The 21,815-nt window shown below is 42.4% G+C and overlaps 1 protein-coding gene across 7 annotated transcripts in view; it reads right to left on the bottom strand.

Annotated features, from left to right (window-relative positions):
- The window catches only part of PDE4DIP (myomegalin), a 222,259-nt gene that overhangs the window by 135,897 nt on the left and 64,547 nt on the right, over window positions 1-21,815 (bottom strand). For 5 of the 7 annotated variants that reach the window (XM_039460976.2, XM_039460975.2, XM_039460973.2 and 2 more), the window contains exon 4: window positions 15,438-15,548. In XM_039460976.2, coding sequence (XP_039316910.1) covers window positions 15,438-15,548 — 111 coding nt within the window. Of the gene's footprint in view, window positions 1-15,437; window positions 15,820-21,815 lie in introns of those variants that run through there. The other 2 variants (XM_039460974.2, XM_074381177.1) reach the window with 1 other exon arrangement.

Raw genomic sequence — 21,815 nt, forward strand, 5'->3', positions numbered from 1 at the left:
TTTACCAGAAAATCCTAAAGACTACTCCAGAAAGCTCCTAGAACTGATAAAACAATTCAGCAAAGTTTCTGGATACAAAATCAATGTATATGAATCAGTAGCTCTTCCCTATACCAATGGTGACCAAGTTGAGAATCAAATCAAGAACTCAACCCCTTTTACAATAGCTGCAAAAAATAAAATACTTAGGAATATACCTAACCAAGGAGGGGGAAAGACTTTTTCTACAAGCAAAACTACAAGACACTGCTGAAAGAAATCACAGATGACACGAATGAATGGAAACACATCCCATGCTCATGGATAGGTAGAATCAATATTGTGAAAATGACCATACTGCCAAAAGCAATCTACACATTCAACACAATTCGCATCAAAATACCACCATCATTCTTCACAGAATTAGAAGAAACAATTCTTAAATTCATATGGAACCAAAAAGGAGCCTGCATAGCCAAAGGATGACTAAACAAAAAGAACAAATCTATAGGCATCACATTACCTGATTTCAAACTATACTGTAAGGCCACAGACATGAAAACAGCATGATATTGCCATAAAAATGGGCACATAGACCAATGGAACAGAATAGAAAATCCAGAAATAAACTCAAATACTTAAACAGCCAACTGATCTTTGACAAGGCAAACAAAAACATTAAGTGAGGAAAGGACAAATTTTTCAACAAATGGTGCTGGGATAATCAGCCACATGTAAGAGAATGAAACTGGATCCTCATCTCTCACCTTACACAAAAACCAACTCAAGATGGATTAAGGATTTAAATCTAAGACCTGAAACTATAAAAATTCTAAAAGATAACATCGAAAAAAAACCCTTCTAGACATCCGCTTAGGCAAGGATTTCATGACCAAGTACCCCAAAGCAAATCCAATAAAAACAAAGATAAGTAGCTGAGACTTAATTAAACTAAAGAGCTTTTACACAGCCAAAGGAACAGTCAGCAGAGTAAACAGAACCTACAGAGTGGGAGAAAATCTTCACAATGTGTACATCTGACAAATGACTAATATCCGGAATCTACAACAAACTCAAACAAATCAGCAAGAAAAACACAAACAATCCCATCCAAAAGTGGGCTAAGGACATGAATAGACAATTCTCGAAAAAGGATATACAAATGGCCAACAAACATATATAAAAATGTTCGATATCACTAATGATCAGGGAAAGGCAAATCAAAACCAGTATGTGATACTACCTTACTCCTGCAAGAATGGCCATTAAAAAAAAAAAAATCAAAACATATGTGGATGTGGATGCAGTGAACAAAGAACACTTCTTTTGTTTTTAGGTGTTTATTATTATTATTATACTTTTAAGTTCTGGGGTACATTTGCAGAATGTGCAGGTTTGTTACACAGGTATACACGTGCCATGGTGGTTTCCTGCATCCATCACCGTCATCCACATTAGGTATTCTCCTGATGCTATCCCTCCCCAACCCCTCATCCCCCTGCTGTCCTTCCCCTAGCCCCTCTCCCCCGACAGGCCCCAGTGCATGATATTCAAACAGGGAACACTTCTACACTGCTGGTGGCAATGTAAACTAATACGACCTTGATGGAAAACAGTGTGGAGATTCCTTAAATAACTAAAAGTAGAACTACCATTTGTGCCAGCAATCCCAATACCCAGAGGAAAAGAAATCATTATACAAAAAGATACTTGCACACACATGTTTATAGAGCACAATTCGCAACTGTAAAAATGTGGAACCAACCCAAATTTCCATCAATCAATGAATGGATAAAGAAAATGGGGCCCAGGCGCTGTGGCTCAAGCCTGTAATTCCAGCACTTTGGGAGGCTGAGGTGGGTGGATCACGAGGTCAAGAGATCGAGACCATCCTGGTCAACAAGATGAAACCCCGTCTCTACTAAAAATACAAAAAATTAGCTGGGCATGGTGGCATGTGCCTGTAATCCCAGGTACTCAGGAGGCTGAGGCAGGAGAATTGCCTGAACCCAGGAGGCGGAGGTTGCATTGAGCCGAGATGGCGCCATTGCACTCCAGCCTGGGTAACAAGAGCGAAACTCTGTCTCAAAAAAAAAAAAAAAAGAAAGAAAGAAAATGGGGTGTTCATATAGATAGATAGATAGATAGATAGATAGATAGATAGATAGATATAGATATATACATATATATATGATGGAATACTACTTGGCCATAAAAAGGAATAAATTATTAGCATTCGCAGTGATCTGGATGAGATTGGAGACTGTTATCCTAAGTACAGTAACTCAGGAAAGGAAAACAAAACACTATATGTTCTCACTCATAAGCGGGAGCTATGAGAATGCAAAGGCATAAGAATGACACAATGGACTTGGAGGACTCAGGGGGAAAAGGTGGGACGGGTAAGGGATAAAATACTTACAAATAGGGTGCAGTGTATATTGCTTCAGTGATGGGTGCACCAAAATCTCACAAATCACCACTCAAGAACTTACTCATGTAATCAAACACCACCTATTCCCCCAATAAACCATGGAAATAAAAATAAATAAAAGGAAAATTCAAGCTGGAAACTGTTTAGGGCAAACCTGCCTCCCATTCTATTCAAAGTTATCTCTCTGCTCACTGAGATAAATGCATATCTAATTGCCTGCTTCAGAAAGGTTAATTAGAAACTCAAAAGAAAGTAACCATTTTTCTCTCACCTATCTGTGACCTAGAAGCCTCCTCACCACGTTGAATCTTCCAGCCTTCGCTTCAAGTCGTCCTGCCTTTCCAGGCTGAACCAATGTACTTCTTACACTGATTGATGTCTCATGTCTCCCTAAAATGTACAAAATCAAGCTGTGCCCCAACCACCTTAGGCACATGCCGTAAGGACTTCCTAAGGCTGTGTCAGGGGCATGTGTCCTCAACCTTGGCGAAACAAACGTTCTAATTTAACTGAGACCTGTCTCAAATTTGTGGAGTTCACAGTGGTAGGACTAGATTTACGTTTGTGTTGAGCAAATACTGAGCTTGACTGGCAAGAATCTGGAATGGGAGTAACTCTGAAGAGAGGCAGCTACCTGTGTGGTCTCAGGGAGAAGGTCTGAGACTCACCAAGAAAAAGTGACCTGAAAGAACTGGCTGACTTCAGGCCCTCACCCGGTGCCTAGACCCTCTTTTTGCAGCTCCAAATCACAGCCTTCATGCTAGGAGTCTCCCCGCCACTCACGCAGCGACCTTAAGGAAGGGCTTCCTCTGCCCGGTGTGGTGGCTCACACCTGTAATCCCAGCACTTTGGGAGGCTGAGGAGGGCGGATCACCTGAGGTCAGGAGTTCGAGACCAGCCTGGCCAACATAGTGAAACCCTGTCTCTACTAAAAATACAAAAATTAGGTGGCCATGGTGGTGTGTGCCTGTAATCCCAGCTGCCCAGGAGGCTGAGGCAGGAGAATTGCCTAAACCCAGGAGGCAGAGGCTGCAGTGAGCTGAGATCACACCACTGCACACCAGCCTGGGCGACAGAGCAAGACTCCATCTCAAAAAAAAAAAAAAAAAAAAAAAAAAAAAAAAAAGTTGGGGGTGGCTTCCTCTTCTCAAGCCTTTGGGTGGGCTTTCTAAAGCCCCATGTGCATAAAGAGGTAGCCAGTAGCCCTTTTCGGCAGCAGGGCTCACATGAGGCTGGGAGATGAAAAGGCAGCCTGTGCCTTTCACTCACTCCCCACTTCATCAAGCCAAGTTTCTAAATAACAGGGATGGTAACTGCCCAGTGCTGCCCAAAGTCACTTCTAAAGTTGCTTGGCAAAAAGCCACATGACTATTACTTAGCTCTCCACGGAACGGCATGTACCAAGCGGGATCACTGCTGTTGGTGTGTGGGTGGATTAGCTGCTATTGAACATGATAGGGCGGGCTCCTTTCCAGTTTGCACCAGCCCCCGATCCCCGTGCCTACTCCATGTATCATAGAGCCTCCTTTCTCTGCGCAGTTGAACTTGATCAGATGAGATGGCAAAAGCCAGAGCAGGGAGCAGGGCAGAAGAAAAAAATATGTTCATAGTGGCTTTTGAAAACCTACAGATGAGACTCCTGAGGGGGCTGAGGAACTAAATCTTTTCTTTTGGCAGTAGGCACAGGGTGCAGATTCATCTATCTGTGAATTAGATGAATTCTAGCTCCTGCCATGTGGGTTCTATTTTAGCCCAGTAATGCAAAAAGAAAGAAAAACTAAGTTCTGACAAGCACTTACATTTCTTAAAATTTTGTTGAAGACCCAGAGGTCTTATAAGCAGCCTGAACAGGTAGTTAGGGCTCCTGGATTCTAGTCTGAGCTTGGCTACTAATTTACTGTGTGACTTTAGGCAAATTACTATTCTAACTTTAGTCATCTTATCTTTAAAATGAAGGGTTTGCTCTTTAGAAGAAGCTGAGTGAATGGCATATGGGAACGCTCTGTACTATTTTTATAACTTTACTGTAAGTCTAAAGCTATTTTTAAATAAATGCTTTTCTTAAAAAGTGAAGGGATTACGTATATTATCTTCAAAATCTTCTCTACCTCTGAACAGTGATTTTATGTTCTTACTTATCTCCCTTCAGGTGAAAGTAAGTCTCTTTCCAGCTATCCAAACATATGTCAAAGTAGAATTTTTCCTCACTCCTGCCCTAGGCAAGATGTTAATTAGCCCCAACACAAACCCGCTTTCTGCTTTTAATATATCCTATACCCAGGGCAAAATTTAAATCATCTAAAACACATTTTAAAACACCCCATCCATACCCACTTTGTTCTTTCAAACAAGTAAATTTATCCAGCAGGGAAATGCTGTTGCTGGCAGTCCACGCTTACAGAATCTCAGCCTTGCCCTAGCAACTGGGCTAATTATAACTCCAGCTACCTGGTAACAGCACTAGATTTCCCTGACATTGGCTGGCAGTTCCAAAGCCATCTCAGCTCTGCCTGCCACCTCACATCCTGAGAGGCCATCAACAAAGCTGAGAAACTGTTGAGTCTCTTTTAAGGAACTACCTAAGCTGGGGTGAGAGCATTCAGAAAGGCTGCTCAGAATCACAGGACTTCAGAACTGGGAGGGATGTTTGCGTCAATCCTGGTTCAGCCCACTCATTTAAACACAAAGAACCAGAAGCCCAGAAAAAGTGACTTCCCTTAGCCTGGCCTTCCTCTTGATTCCTTTCCCTCAATTCTCCCATACAGAGCAATCGTCAAGTCCTACAAATATTTTAATCTTCTTAAATATTTTAAAGATGAATTGCCTCCCCTCTATTCCTACAGCCCTCATTCATGCTTTCTCTGTCTTGGCCAGTCTGTTCTCACTCACTTCCTGCCTTGCCTCTCCTGAATCCACCTATCCCATGCATCAGAAGGATCTAGCAGGTTCCCTGCAGCTTAAAGGCCTTCAATGGTGCCTTATCACCCTCAGGATAAAGTCCACACTCTTTAAAATGGCACGAAAGACTATGTCCCTCACATTAGCCTCATTCCTCGCCTAGTACTTAACTCCAGCAACACTAAACTACTTCTGATTCTATGCACACACCCTACGGTTTCTTGCCTCAAGGCTTTTGCTTGTGGCAAAAAAATTCTCTCCTCCAACCTCATCATCCATTGACTCACTAATGCTAATTCTCCTTTGAAGACAAAGTTCAGGGATCATCCCGAAGAATCCTTTGCAGATTTTCTTTCCATCCACTCTATTCATTTGGGATCAAAGTACCCCCTTTGAGTTTCCTTACACTTTGTACATAGCTCTGATACTGCCTTTTACGATACTCTGGCACCTGTGGTCTACGCACCGTTGAAGTCACAACTTCTAGTACTTGGAACATAGCAGGTACCTAATTAATGCTTAAGAACGAATGAATGGGTAAGTACAAAACTTTCCAAGATTTCTCCCCTGCAGCCTCATCTTACCACCGCCACAAGCCCTCCATACCACATGATCTAGCCCTACTGAACGATTCAGAGTATGCCAAGCACCTGATGGTTTTGTATGCCTCTGTGCCTTTGTATATTGTTTCATCTGTTTGAAATGCCTTTTCCCATTTCTTGTTGTTACTACCTTTTAGGATTTGATGCGAACTTCACATACTTGGCAAGGCCTTTCCTGGTGGATTTTATTATACTATAGAGCAATCTGTCCATACCTCTATGGTAGCCCCTCTTACACCATTTATATTTATTTGTTGCTGTCTTCTCCAGCAGAATCTAGCACAGTAGCTGGCGTAAAGTGGATAGTCAATAGACATTTAATTGAATACAGCAATGCATCTGTGCAAACATGAGCAAAAGAATGACCAAAATGATATTGCAAACAAGGGAAACATTTGAGATAGAAATTTATAATGCCTATTTTTCTCAAGTGTAATATGCTACTTCTATCAGTGCGTAAACCTGGATGTACGTAAGTTATAGGAAGAAGTGGCCCTGTAAAAGTTTGTGCATAAGTATAAATTAAGTAGACATTGTTAGAGAGATAACTGAAAGCAAATTAGAATTAATTTAGGGCCCAGAATTTAGTTTGAGATTTGTTTTCCAGTGTTTCTCAGCAGGCAAGTGTTAAGAATTTTCATTAAAAGCTCTGAAAAATGAGATAGGTTGTGTTAAGCAACAGCAGAAGTTGGTTTTGGTTAAAAGTTTCATTTTTTTTTAAAGTAACTGATGTTTTGGAGAAAGTTGCTTTAAACATTATGTGTATGTGTGAAATGGGGTCCCTGTCACCGAGACTAGAATGGAGGCATACACTTACTGCTTACTGCAGCCTCAACCTCCTGAGCTTAAGCAATCCTCCAACCTCAGCCTTCCAAGTAGCTGGGATCACAGGCACACAACACTATGTCAGCTAATTAAAAAAATTTTTTTAGAGAGATGAAGTCTTGCTATGTTGCCCAGGCTGGTCTCAAACTCCTGGGCTCAAGTGATCCTCCCACCTTGGCTTCCTCAAGTGCTGAAATTACAGACATGAACCAACATGCCAGGCTTAAACATTTTTGTGCGTGTGGTAAAATATGTATCATAAAATTTGCCATTTTAAGTATTTTTAAGTATACAGTTCTGTAGCATTAAGTACATTCACATAGTTGTTCAAATATTATCACTATCCATCTCCAGAACTTTTTCCCAAATGAAACTCTAGCCACTAACTCCCCATTCCCTCCTTCCCCCAACACCTGGCAACCACCATCCCACTTTCTATCTTCAGTATTTGACTACTTTAGGTACTTCATTTAAGTGAAATAGTAAGTATTTGTCCTTTGGGGATTGACTTTACTTAGCGTGACACTCATGTTACAGCACATATCAGAGTTTCATACGTTTTTGAGGCAAAATGATTTTGTTTATTCATTCATTTGTCAATGAACATTTGGGTCACTTCCACCTGTTGGCTATTGTAAATAATGCTCCTGTGAACACAGAAATACAAATATCTGTTTGAGTATCTGTTTTCATTTCTTTTGGGTTACACCCAGAATGGAATTGCTGGATTATATGGTAAGCCTATGTTTAATTTTTTGAGAAACTCCATACTGTTCTTCACAGCACCTGCACCATTTTATATTCTTTCTAGCAATACGCAAGCGTTCCAATTTCTCCACATCCTTCCTAATACTTCTTATTTTCTGGGTTGTTTTATTTTTAGTATAGTAGCCATCCTGATGACTGTGAAGTTTAAAAAACAGTTAACCAAAATCATAAATATTGGAGAATTGGCACACAGAGCCTGCACAGACACAGACACATACACATGGACCATGTTCATACGAGGCTTCCAGAGAACCATTTAAAGATAGTTTGGCTGGCCAGGTATGGTGGCTCACACCTGTAATCCCAGCGTTTTGGGAGGCCAAGGCAGGCGGATCACAAGGTCAGGAGTTTGAGACCAGCCTGGCCAACATGGTGAAACCCTGTCTCTACTAAAAAATACAAAAATTAGCCACGTGTGATGGTGGGCATCTGTAACCCCAGCTACTCAAGAGGCTGAGTCAGGAGAATCACTTGAACTCAGGAGGTGGAGGTTGCAATGAGCCGAGATTGTGCCACTGCACTCCAGCCTGGGTGACAGAGCGAGACTCCCTCTAAAAAAAAAAAAAAAAGATACAATCATTAATTCTGGCAAAAGCAGCCACACAGCCACTTTAGACAATAACCTGAGCAGGTGCACGCTCTCTAGTATGTATCTCCAGGTATGCAGGATAGAAATCACAATCCTTTCTATTTATCTAACATCTAATAGATTAAAACATGTTTACACATTGGGAGAAGAGCAGGGCAGGAATTGATGACTCTAATTTAGGAACTAAGATTCACAGAAGTTAAGTAACTTGGCCAAGATCATGTAGCTAGAAAGGGTAGATTAACAATTTAGGTTTCTGGACGGGCATGGTGGTTCACGCCTGTAATCTCAGTACTTTGGGAGGCCAAGGCGGGCGGATCACAAGGTCAAGAGATCAAGACCAACCAGGCCAACATGGTGAAACCCCATCTCTACTAAAAATACAAAAATTAGCTGGGTGTGGTGGTGCACGCCTGTAGTCCCAGCTACTCGGGAGGCTGAGGAGCAGAATTGCTTGAACCCGGGAGGTGGAGGTTGCAGTGAGCCAAGATTGTGCCACGGCACTCCAGCCTGGCACCTGACTACGGAGCAAGACTCTGTTTCAAAAAAAAAAAAAAAAAAGAATTTAGGTTTCCTTATAGTTCAAACTTTTGTCCCAACATTTTGATAACTCACCAAATAACTCATCCTTCTCTAATAGCCTTCCTTTGGTTCAAGTCAATCTTCCTAACTCCCATAGCCTGATGGAGTTCCTGAGCTTCCCTGTAAGTCTACAGGTAAACTGTAACTCATCATGTTGCCCAAAGCCTAGAGAAATCAGGCTGGAACTAAAGAAAATCTGTCAATGAGCCAAAAAGAAATTTAACCAACCCAGCCCTTTTCATCTATTTTCTTTGGATAAACATTTGTATCTGAGAACGCCAAGGTAAATTTGATGCAATAGGGACACTTGGATTATATTAGGTTATTTATATATAAGCAAACAAATATTGAGAATTGAGACAAATAGGACAAATGGTCCCAAGTCCACTATTGAGGAAAAAGAAACTGATTGGGAATTTTAAAAAAAATAGTCCAATGCATATGTTTCCAGGAATTAGACTTATCTGGATAATTTTTTCATCTCCCAATTTGTCACAATAATGGCAAATATTTATTGAGGGCTTACTATGTGATAGGCATTATGCTGAGTTCAACTAACAGACTCATTTAATCTTCCTCCAGATCCTATAAGATAGGTGTTATTACTGTACTTGCTTTAGCTCAGAAAAATTATGGTATTTGTCCCAAAACAAATAGTAAGTAGAAAAACCAAGATTTCACCCCAGGTCTCACCAGTTTGTAGCTCTTAACCAACAGAATAGCAAAAACAATGGCAATTTGGTAGGCAAGTAAAATCAGTAGGCTATTTACTATAGCTATAGAAGCATGCTATTTACAAACCTCAAAAATTGCTCAGGAAAAGTATCATCCAATCTCAAAGATGAGAAAACCAAAAAAGTGTCAATCTCAAAGAGGTCAGGCAGTTTAAGGGCATAAAGCAACGGAACACAACTCTCTGAACTCATATCTAAAGGCCAAATCCACTTTAACCTCCAATGTCAATTATATCATACTTAAACATCGACTCTATCTGGTCAAGAATGACAACATTCTATTTCTCCTGACACTTTTGCTATAAGATCTGGCCTCGTCAGTTTTTAAATTTCATTCTTAGAATGGAAACTTAATTCATACAAGGTGAACAAGTAGTTGTCAGGGGGCAAAACCCAGTGGATGATGGTTTTGTGTGCCATTTGGAGACTGGGTGTTCACCACACAGCAGTGGATTTCATAAATTCCACGGTCAGACATGATTCCAGTGGCGACACATTTGGCTAATATGAGAAGATGCAGGATTAGGCAATCAACAATGAGGAAGTCAGCCAAGCTGCCACCCAAAAATTACTTACCACAGCAGCTGTGGTCCAGAAATGCTAACAAGCCAGTCTCCCTAGGAGTGGGCCATACTCAGCTGTGGACCACTCAACAACATTTTCTCACTTTATTTTGCTCCAAAGTCAGTGTACTGCGATGATTTCTCCTTTGCTTGCTTTATATGTTTAACACTGTCTTCCCTAAAAACCAAACTTACAATTGATGTTTGCTACCAAGAGCGGGTAGTGGTGCCTAATCACGTAGGCATATGTCCCACTTTATCTGTACTGAGAGTAAGCAGCCTCTTCCTTTCTAAAAAATTTACGATGTTAATTTACAAACATTGAAGCTTAAAAGATAGCTTAACTTAAACACTCAACAGAAAAGTAGCCAGTCTCAAGAAACCAAATTTTATGTATAAACTATTTCATTAATCCATGCCCAGGATGATTCTTAAAATAATTTCTTAAATCTCTAAACAGCTTAAAAGAGAGAAACTCTTTTTTATTTACTTGGTTTGAAGTTGATACGCTTAGATTTCTAACATAACTCTCTAGCTTTGACAGCTCCTCTTATAATTTAAAATCCTCGTAGCTTCCATTTACAAGTAAGGATCGTATCTAGTTTAGTCTCCTCAATCAACTGCCTAGAAATTGACTTCCCACTTGGAAAGAGAAAGATGGCAGCCATTTTCCAGTCCTTTTCTTTTAAAGTATTTCCCTTTCCTGAAGCCAAATACTTTTATTGTTTTTCGCTAAGAGTAATTTTTCACTCTGAAGTACAAATAGCTCAACAAAAATTCCCAGTAGTATAAATACGCAAATCAATAAAATAATTACTACTCACAATAGACTTTACCTATGTTTCACAAGTACTGGTTTTCTTAAAAAGAACCACACATACGTAGCACTCAAATTATCGCAGATGCTAATTCAGTTGGGTTTGATTTAATGTTTTTGCTATATTTTTTGTAAAGAAGTGTCCCTCTGACACTAAAGAAAAAAAATCAGAATCAATAAAATTCTGTTTCTTAGCAGCAGAAAAGTCAAACTTCTGTGATTCAGTTGGTAACAGAACAGTACTCTAAATTTTCCTCTGAACCACCTCATTCACCATGTGATGCTGGGCACATTACCCATGATGCCTCTTCATCAACACTGCTGCTAATTAATCTTCCCAATCTTGTGGGAGCACAATATGAATAACAAGAATGAACATAAGACACATCTGTGGGAATTATAAGGGTGAAACTATAAAAAGTCAAACCTCATCCCCATTTTTAAATTTTATAATAACTATAACTACCAGTAGAAATATAACTACTACCCTCTCTCATATATATATATATATATATATATATATATATATATGTATGATGCTATTAAGTTAACAAAGTGTTTTGATATGTTTTCTTATTTCATCTTCATGGCTGCTATTTATTCATAGAAAAAGTGATTCTCAGTATCTGTAGTATTATTCCAATGCCAGTCCTATAGAGGCTGGAACGGGCTCCGAGAGACTAAGTAACTTGCCTAAGTCTCCTAATTGAGTCTCAAGACAATAGGTCCTAATGCAGTGTTTTCCTAACCCCTTGTTCTTATATCAAAACAGAATTGTGGCCAGGTGTGGTGGCTCACACCTGTAATCCCAGCACTTTGGGAGGCCAAGGTAGGACGATCACTTGAGCCCAGTAGTTTGAGACTAGCCTGGGCTAATTATATGTATATAATTAGCCAGGTGTGGTTGCACACCTGTGGTCCCAGCTTCTTGGGAGGCTGGGGCATAAAGATCGCTTGAGCCCAGGAGGTCAAGGCTGCAGTGAGTTGTGATAGTCCTACTGCACTCTAGCCTGGGCGACAGAAATAAAAATAAAGTAAAATAAACCAGAACTGCCCTAGAGTCTATCAATCCCTCATCAAAACATAATGTGATAAACTAATTTCAACTCTGAATGATTGATAATGGCTTTATGTGGTCTGTTTCCCAAGTAATAAGAACATGTTAACACAAGCTTTTAGCACTTTTCAAATAATCATAACAAAATGAGAAGAGTAATATGACAGACAGATTGAAGAAACATTTGGTAAGAAGTAGTTTGAGATCCTTCAAATCATATGATGCAATAGCTGTCTGACTACTCTGCTCACACATAAGACTAAATAGAGACAGGGCCATAGCTACTCCCTGTATGAGATCCATGGCAATACTAGAGTCTAGCAAAAGGCTGTCCTGTCTGCCTGTGACAATATGCTGTGTTCCACTCCCCCCACATACACCTTGTGCAGCTTCTGTCATCTCATTGATCATACTTCTCCGGTTGAGAAATGGTGCCTTCTCACACCCCATTCAAAGGGTTTCCTAAAGATCTTTAGCTAGGGAGAAGCAGAGAGTGAGACCAAATGATTCAGGCAGCCATAAGATTCAAGCTTTAAAAAAATCCTGGCAGAGCTCCGTGGCTCATGCCTGCAAAATCCCAGCACTTTGGGAGGCTGATGCAGGTGGATCGCCTGAGGTCAGGAGTTTCAGACCAGCCTGGCCAACATGGTAAAACCCCATCTCTACTAAAAATACAAAAATTAGCCAGGTGTGGTAGCAGGCGCCTGTAGTCCTAGCTACTCAGGAGAATCACTTGAACCCCAGAGGCGGAGGTTGCAGTCAGCGGAGATCATGCCACTGTCTTCCAGCCTGGGTGACAGAGCGAGACTCTGTCTCAAAAAATAAAAAATCCTTTTCCTCAAATTATCTAAAAAATTATCCCTTCCTTCTTTGCCTTGAAGACAGTTAATGGGAAAAGTTGCTCCCTCTGCACAGTGAACATATCCATTCACTGTTCCTACCCTAAGGCAAGTCCTCCCTGTCATCCTCCCTCTCTCACCATCTCTCTCTTACCAGCCCTCACTTTCTTGACTCCTGGCAGCTCCAATGAGGCATACTCATTATACAGCCACATGAAAGATGAAAGGTGAATCTGGACGAACTTCTGGAAAATTCGGATTTGAAACACGGAAATGCAGGAGAGACAGGAAATAGAGTTCAATCCCCCAGATTTAGCTGCACACATCAATTGAATTTACCAAATAATCACTTGGGTCTCATAGATACCAGCTATTCGCCTGACCCAAAACATTATCTAGCAGCCTATAATGCTGCCCAGTCATCCTCTTGACAGTACAGGGCACACAGAGAAAATGATAATATTTGTATACTCCTCTGGGGTAAACAGTTGGAGATTCAGAATTTCTGATAGGGTCAGAGGCAACTAGTTCCCAATCACTTGGGCCACTTCAGGTCCTGCTTGTTCAGACACAGAGAGGGCTGAGGAAACCAATATTGTGGGGACCAGATAGGAGGCTTAGTCCTCATAACCCACAGCCCGATGTCCTCTTACCTAGGTGCTGTGTCATCTCACCCTCAGCTCAGCCAATCCAGCAAGTCTTCCTTCCCCACCCCAATCACTGACCCATCAATCAAGATAGCCCTTCCGACCAAGGAAACGGCCATTTCCCCTCCCACTACACCTAGGCCAACTGCCATCCCATTGGTACCCTCTTCTTCATTCTAAGGCAAGCTATTCCAAAGACTAAAAATGCCTAAGATTCTGTCTTAAACGCTTATCTATATAGTCATCTTCAAAAGCAAACATGAACTTCTCAAGGAACAGAAACACCCATAGTCCCTGCCCTTTTCCCCATAGCATCGTCCTCTGCCCCACCAAGCCAGAGCTAGGAGCAGCCTTTCTCTATTAGAGGTATGACCTGGTGATAATCTGCTTCAGAGTCACCTCAGGTCTTGTCCTAAAAATGGATATTTTTGGCTGGGCAAGGTGGCTCATGTCTGTAATTCCAGCACTTTGAGAGGCCAAGGTGGGTGGATTGCCTGAGGTCAGGAGTTCCAGACCAGTCTAGCCAACATGGTGAAACCCTGTCTCTACTAAAAATATTTTTAAAAAAGGTTAGCCGGGCATGGTGTAATCCCAGCTATTCGGGAGGCTGAGGCAGGAGGATCACTTGAGCCCAGGAGGCAGAGGTTGCAGTGAGCTGAGATCACACCATTGCACTGCGGCCTGGGCAACAGAGTGAGACTCTGTCTCCCCCCAAAAAAAAAAAAAAAAAAAAAAAAAAGCATATTTTGCCAGGGTAGGTGGCTCATACCTATAATACCAATGACTGGGGAGGCTAAAGTGTGAGGATCTAAAGGCCAGGAGTTTGAGACCAGCTTGGACAACATAGTGCCACCCTTCTGCCCTTCTTTACAACTATTTTTTTTTTTTTTTTTTGAGACAGAGTCTTCTTGGTCATCTAAGCTGGTGTGCAGTGGCACAATCTCAGCTCACTGCAACCTCTGCCTCCTGGGTTCAAGAGATTTTCCTGCCTCAGCTTCCCAAGTAGCTTGGACTACAGGCACTCACCAACACACCTGCTAATTTTTAAATTTTTTCTAGCAGAGATAGGGTTTCACCGTGTTGGCCACGCTGGTCTCAAACTCCTGATCTCAAGCCATCTGTCTTCTTCGGCCTCCCAAAGTGCTGGGATTACGGGCTTGAGCCACAACAGCACCTCGCCAGTTTTTTTTTGTTTGGTTGGTTTTTTTAATTATCTGGGCCTGGTGTCCCAGCTACCCGGGAGGCTGACCCAGAAGGATCATTTGAGCCAAATAGTTGGAGGCTGCAGTGCTGTCATGGTGACAGGGCACTCCAGCCTGAGCAACAGGGCAAGACTTGTTTCTAAAATAAATCAATAAATTTTAAAAATGCAGGGCCGGGTGCGGTGGCTCAAGCCTGTAATCCCAGCACTTTGGGAGGCCGAGGCGGGTGGATCACGAGGTCAAGAGATCGAGACCATCCTGGTCAACACGGTGAAACCCTGTCTCTACTAAATATACAAAAAATTAGCTGGGCATGGTGGCGCGTGCCTGTAATCCCAGCTACTCAGGAGGCTGAGGCAGGAGAATTGCCTGAACCCAGGAGGCGGAGGTTGCCGTGAGCCGAGATCGCACCATTGCACTCCAGCCTGGGTAACAAGAGCGAAACTCCGTCTCAAAAAAAAAATAAAATAAAATAAATGAAAATATCCACCCCAGCCCCACACTTCCACATGACTAAATCAGAATCCCTAGGATGAGGCATGGAATCTACATTTTAAACCAGCTCCCAAGGTGATTGTTCTGCACAGTTCCACGGCAGGGTTTGAGAAAGCCTCTGATTTATTTCAGCCCTCTTTCTTTACAGAGAAGAAAAACAGGAAGCAGGCACCAGAGAGGTGAAATGAGCTTGTCCAAGGTCACAGGTTGTTAGGATGACCAGAGTTGGACGAAACCCCATCTCTCTCGCTGACTAGCACAGCCTCAGCTAGGAAGAGCTTGGAATAGCGACGTACTGGAAGGCTAAACCATCCCCATCCCCTGCCCCTGCTCCTCCCCCTGCCCCTGCCCCTGCCCCTGCCCCTGCCCCTGCCCCTGCCCCGGAGAGGCAAGCCCTTGCACTCACCCGCTTGTAGATGTCCTCCCGGCTGGCCTCATACTTCTGTTGCATGCGCTCCTCCAGGAAGTAGATGCGCAGCTTGAGGCTGAAGTTCTCCTTCTTCAGGTCATTGAGGTGCTGGGACAGAGTGCGATATCCATTAGACATGATGGGCAACCCATGGGGAGGAGCGTGCCTGATTGCCCCCTCAGCCCAGGAACATGGTGCAGCTGCACCGCAGCATGAAGTGAGCCGGCTGGGAGGCGGCTGGGGCTGCGGAACCAGAGGCCGGGGCTACGGCGACATGGCCCGGATCACTGGAGCTCTCTCCGGGACTCGGGACTGGGCTCACTGCTCTGGGTGCTGGAGCACAGCGCACTTTCCTTTTTTACCTCAGGGAGATATTTGCGGAATCCCTGACAGAGGAACATGCTGCGTGAACTCAGACACAAGTGGTGTAACCCGACTCCAAACCAGGACTCTGTTGTCACCCTCCTGGAGCCTCCCAGGCCCAACTGTAGGCAGTTAACAGCTTCTCGGAAAAGAGAGACTGACCCCCAAGAGCTTCCAGGAAAGGGGTAGGGGAGTGATTCAAGGTGACAGCGGGGTTGTAAAGAAAAGAAAGAAATAAAGGGTGGGGAGAGGGTATTTAAATGACCTACGGCTGATTTGGACTGTAAGACCAAAAACGAGTGTGGCCAGAAGCAAGAAATAAGGTTGCTATAGAAAAGACCACATGTATATAAAATGGCCCACAAAAAGGTGTCAAATATCCCCTTTTTTGTCCCGTGCATATCTTAAAGAGCTTCTAACCAGAGAAGTCTCCATTTTCTTTGATGATCCAGAGCTCACGTCTAATCAGTTCCTTTGCAGTTTTCAGCCCCAAGCTTTTCTAGCTCTGACACGGTTCAATGAATAGCCTTCATTACCATGTGCCTTCCCCTCATACACACCATAGCTACCCGCAAAGAAGGAGCAAATCTTTTAGCTCAGTGGAATCTTCACAGACTCTGTTTACCAGTTACAAAGCTCAGAAAGAGGCAGGGTCAGGGGATCCTCCCTCCATGGAAGAAGGGATAGGCAGAAGAGACTGTGGGAGGATGACAGAGACGGACCCGTCATCTTGGAGCCCAAAGATTTCAGGCAGTCCCTGGTTCTTAACTCTGGCACCTGCCAAGTGGAGCCAGGCACTCATCACCAGATCTTGCTCCTAAAGTAATTTAAGATCCTTGAGTGACAGCTGCAACATGAGCAGGAAGTATTATTTATACCACATGACATTGAAGGTGATGGGAGACAACGCCACAGCACAGATACTAAACACAGGTTCTTGGTAGCAATAATATTAAGTTGAAACAAAATACTAACATCCAGGCCGGGCGCGGTGGCCCACGCCTGTAATCCCAGCACTTTGGGAGGCTGAGGCGGGTGGATCACGAGGTCAAGAGATCGAGACCATTCTGGTCAACATGGTGAAACCCCGTCTCTACTAAAAATACAAAAATTAGCTGGGCATGGTGGCGCGTGCCTGTAATCCCAGCTACTCAGGAGGCTGAGGCAGGAGAATTGCCTGAACCCAGGAGGCGGAGGTTGCGGTGAGCTGAGATTGCGCCATTGTGCTCTAGGCTGGGTAATGAGAGCGAAACTCCGTCTCAAAAAAAAAAAAAAAAAATACTAACATCCAAGGTAAAGGAAACTAAAAAATGTACACTTAATTCAAGCCCTCAGTTCCTCCCCAACCTACCTGCTGCTTATTCTTCTAATTCCATCTCAAATCTTCATAACCATTCCAGTCAACAACTCCTGAGTACCCACCAGGTAGGACACTGGGCATGAGAGTGATAAAGATCAAGAAAGTCCCAACCCTCAAAGAGCTACATGGCCATACAGCTGGTCACGATATGTTAAGATATGTGTTTTACATTATACTCCTCCAAACCTGTGTTTTTCAACTTTTACATGTTGCATTGCAATCTAGTACATATGCATACACTCTTAACTGAAGTAAATGTTTCAAAAAGCAATTGTCGCCATCATTCTGTGTGATGTACTCTGATATTTCCTATTTCTTTTCCTGGAAGTGACCCACCAAATTGGTTTCATGAGCCACTAATAAGTTTCAGCCTGAGTCTGGAAAACATTGACTCCAGGGGAGCCCATCAGAAAGAGTAGTCAGTTCTTAGTGGGGTGAGCAGAGAAAGCTTCATTAGAAGTTGAATGTGCACTTTGCCGTGAAAGATAGGAAATGTTTGAATGGATAAAGTGGCCTGGGGGGAGGGGGGGACATAATTAGAGCAAAGCATTCTTATAGATAGATTTAGATTATAAATACGCAAAACAGGCAACACATTACTTATCATACACAGTTGATAACTTAAGCCAAAATATGTATCATTTGAAAAAAAAATCTAAACAATTAAAATTCATTTAATCATATTCACTAAATCTGAATTCTTAGAATAAGAGTTAGGCTTAGTTAGAGACAGTGAAGAAAAAAGTCTAAGTTAAAACTCAAAATACGCTTTTCCATTCCCAGTTCTCTTACTACATAGCTATGTGGCCATAGTAGTGCACTTCTCTAGAGGCCTAACTGTCCTCACTTAAAAAATGAAATGGCTTTAAAAATTAGTGATTTTTAAGGGCCTTTCCTGGGCTAAGCTCTTCAACGGATATCCCAGTTACTCCATTTTGTTCAAGGGGAGCCAGGCTGCCAGACTTTAGATCAGTGCTGAATCATGCTTTGGCTGTCTACTTAAGTTCCTTTCTTAGATAAGATAATTTCATATGAGTTTTACAGGAAATAAAGCTACATACGAATCCAGGGTATTCTTACGTATCCTAGATTTCTGTTGGACATGTATGCCGATTTCCTCGGTGATACCATGTTCTATCTCTCTGCTCCTTTTCTGTGTTTTTTTTTTTTTTTTTGCCAGCTCCTGAAAGTGGGTACTTAAATTATGGTAAGTCCTTAGCCTTCTACTTTTTTTTCTCTTCATCTCTTTTCCATGGAGGTTTCATCCACTTTTAGGGCTATACTTTCCCCCTTGAAACAACCCCCAAATCTCCATCCAAGTCTTCTCACCCAAGATCTAGCCCTACATACTCATCTCTTTGCTTAGATCGTTTAACTTGGATGTTCCCAAATTCCACCCAAGCAAAACCTTTCCTGTTACCCTAGCCTGGAAAGACTTCTTCCTCTTTTGAACTTAATATTGATATGTTAAGATGTTAATATCTAAGAGCAGATATTTTTGTTGTTGTTGTTTTGTTTTGTTTTGTTTTGAGATGGAGTTTCGCTCTTGTTACCCAGGCTGGAGTGCAATGGCGGGATCTCGGCTCACCGCAACCTCCACCTCCTGGGTTCAGGCAATTCTCCTGCCTCAGCCTCCTGAGTAGCTGGGACTACAGGCACGCACCACCATGCCCAGCTAATGTTTTGTATTTTTAGTAGAGACGGGGTTTCACCATGTTGACCAGGATGGTCTCGATCTCTTGACCTCGTGATCCACCTGCCTCGGCCTCCCAAAGTGTTGGGATTACAGGCGTGAGCCACCGTGCCCGGCCTCTAAGAGCAGATATTAACATTCAACAAGTGTTCCCATGCTGCCTTATGATGTGGCTTTTATTATCTTGAAGGATTATTTACATCTTTTAGAGTTACATGACTTTTTACGTGTTTGATCTTTCCAACTAGTCTGAAGCTGCCCAAAGAAAAAGTCAATGACTAAAACGTCTTTCTAAACTCCTACAGCTTCCATAACAACCTGAGAGCTCTCCAGCAACATTCATCCCATTGTGCTGGCTCAGCCTGTTTGCAATGACCTCAACCCAGCCGGAGTGTTTTGAGAGGTGACAAGCCATCTTTTGTGTCCTTGTATTCTGGTTGCATAGTATTTAGGAAGCACTCCCTAAATATTTGTGGAATTAACGAATAGGTAAGTATTCCATAAATATTGTACATTTTGCTTTGTTATATATGGACTGGCTCACCTGTATTATTATCACAGATTTCCAATAATATAAGAAAACTTTATTTTAGTAGTTCCAAAGAAACTGCATTTGGTAGAACACTTATTCCAGAATAGGTAGAAAAATGACGCTTTGTTCACTTAAATTTCTAAGTTTATATGCCCACCCTGATGTGTGCGGGCATATAAACTTTCCCTGAGCTGCAATTTATATCTAAATTTCTAGTAGAAATCTCTGCTTGAATTTAGACATCCCACACTTGTGGTATCTAAAACTGAACTCCGGATCTTCCCCAGCAAACAAGCTCCTCCCTCACTAGACCCTTTTTTCAATTTGTAACAACTCATTATTTGCAGTTTTTTGGGCCCAAACCTTTGAATCATTCTTGATTCATTCCGTCTCCTATATATCATCTGTCTGCAAATCTTATTATATATATACTATATGATAGTATATATATTAATAAAATATATGGTAGTATAATACGTATGTTGTATTATGGTTATAGCTGTTGTATTATGCATATAATATATATTATACTATATTATATAGATACTATATATTATTATATCTATTTTATGTCTGCATATTATACTACCACTACTGCTCCTGGCATCTCTACCACCCTGCCCCACAGTGCTGCCAACTTTTCCTTACGTGATCTGAATAATCCCTTAATCAGTGTTCCTGCTCCCACTCTTGTTCCCTTATAGTCTATTCTCAGCACAGCAGCCACACTGACCCTTTTAAAATATGTCAGGGGCCAGGCGCGGTGGCTCATGCCTGTAATCCCAGCACTTTGGGAGGCCGAGGCAAGTGGATCACGAGGTCAAGAGATCGAGACCATCCTGGTCAACACGGTGAAATCCCGTCTCTACTAAAAAGACAGAAAATTAGCTGGGCATGGTGGCGCGTGCCTGTAATCCCAGCTATTCGGGAGGCTGAGGCAGGAGAATTGCCTGAACCCAGGAGGTGGAGGTTGTGGTGAGCCGAGATCGCGCCATTGCACCAGCCTGGGTAACAAGAGCGAAACTCCGTCTCAAAAAGAAAAAAAAAAAAAAAAAAATTCGGATTACTCCCTGGCTTCCGAGCCAATTTAGGGTGAAAGGTGATGCCCCTTCATCAGACTGCAAGGCCTGAGGCCTTACAGCCTCTTCTCCCCACTCCTATTACCTCCTCCACTTCTTCTTACCCGCTCTCCCACTGCTGTCTGCTCCAGCCACACTGTTTCTCTTTTGTTTGTTGTTTCTCAAAAACAGCGGGCAAGAGAAGGTTTCTTCTTCAGGGCCTTTGAACTCGTTGACCCTTCTGCCTGGCTGCTCTTTCTCTAGGGAGCTCACTTTCTTCATCTTAGATTGAATGTCGCTTTCTCAGTGAAGTGAACACTCTGAGACTATAACTCTACCCCGTGCCTCATCCCAGCTCTCTGAATCCCCCTTCATTGTTTTTTATTCCATAGTACTATCATCCTCTAAAATACTACGTTTACTTATTTATCTCGTTTCTTGTCTGTCTCTCCCAACCACACGTAAACTTCATGAGAAAACTGGGATGTTTCCTTGGTTTGTTCACTGCTGTATCACCAGTGCCCAGAATGGTGCCCAATACGTAGCAGGTGCTCAATAAATATTTGTTGAATTAAATAATGGATGAGTAAGTAACCTGCTGATTTATTTCTCATTGGATTAATAAAACATAATCAACATACAAGATTATATAAATGTTTTAGGATAAAAAGCATACCTAATAGCATTTCTCCTTATAAAAAGATTATAAGTAAAATAAATTACTCTAAGGGACTCGTTTTAACACACCATGCAGAATCTGGACTTTTCTACAAGAGTTCTAGAAATCATATATAACAAATTTATAAAGGACAATATGAACTGTACAAACAGTAAAAACTGGGCTGGGAGCAGTGGCTTACGCCTGAAATCCCAGCACTTTGGGAGGCCGAGGTGAGTGGATCATACAAGGTCAGGAGTTCAAGACCAGCCTGGTTGATGTGGTGAAACCCCATCTCTACTAAAAATACAAAAATTAGCCAGGCATGGTAGCATGTGCCTGTAGTCCCAGCTACTCAGGAGGCTGAGGCATGAGGACTGCTTGAACCTGGAAGGTGGAGGTTGTAGTAAGCAGAAATCATGCCACTGCACTCCAGCCTGGGCGACAGAGGGAGATTTTATCTCAAAAAATAAATAAAAACCATAAAAATTAGGAAGGAGAGGTTGCCAGGGAAGGTACCACAGAGAACTGGCACTTTAGCTCCCCTCAAAGGATGAGTCGAGCTTGGATAGGCAGTGGGGAGAGCACAAGGCAGTCCAGGCAGGTAGAACGTGAGCAAAGGGGCAGAGGGCCCACCGGGCCCAAGCAAAGGGCGATACTGTCCTGCAATAGGGCACAGGGATGAGGGGAAATAAAAAGCAGTCTCAGGGA

Source organism: Saimiri boliviensis, chromosome 11 (assembly GCF_048565385.1).
Source record: "Saimiri boliviensis isolate mSaiBol1 chromosome 11, mSaiBol1.pri, whole genome shotgun sequence".
Taxonomy (NCBI): domain Eukaryota; kingdom Metazoa; phylum Chordata; class Mammalia; order Primates; family Cebidae; genus Saimiri; species Saimiri boliviensis.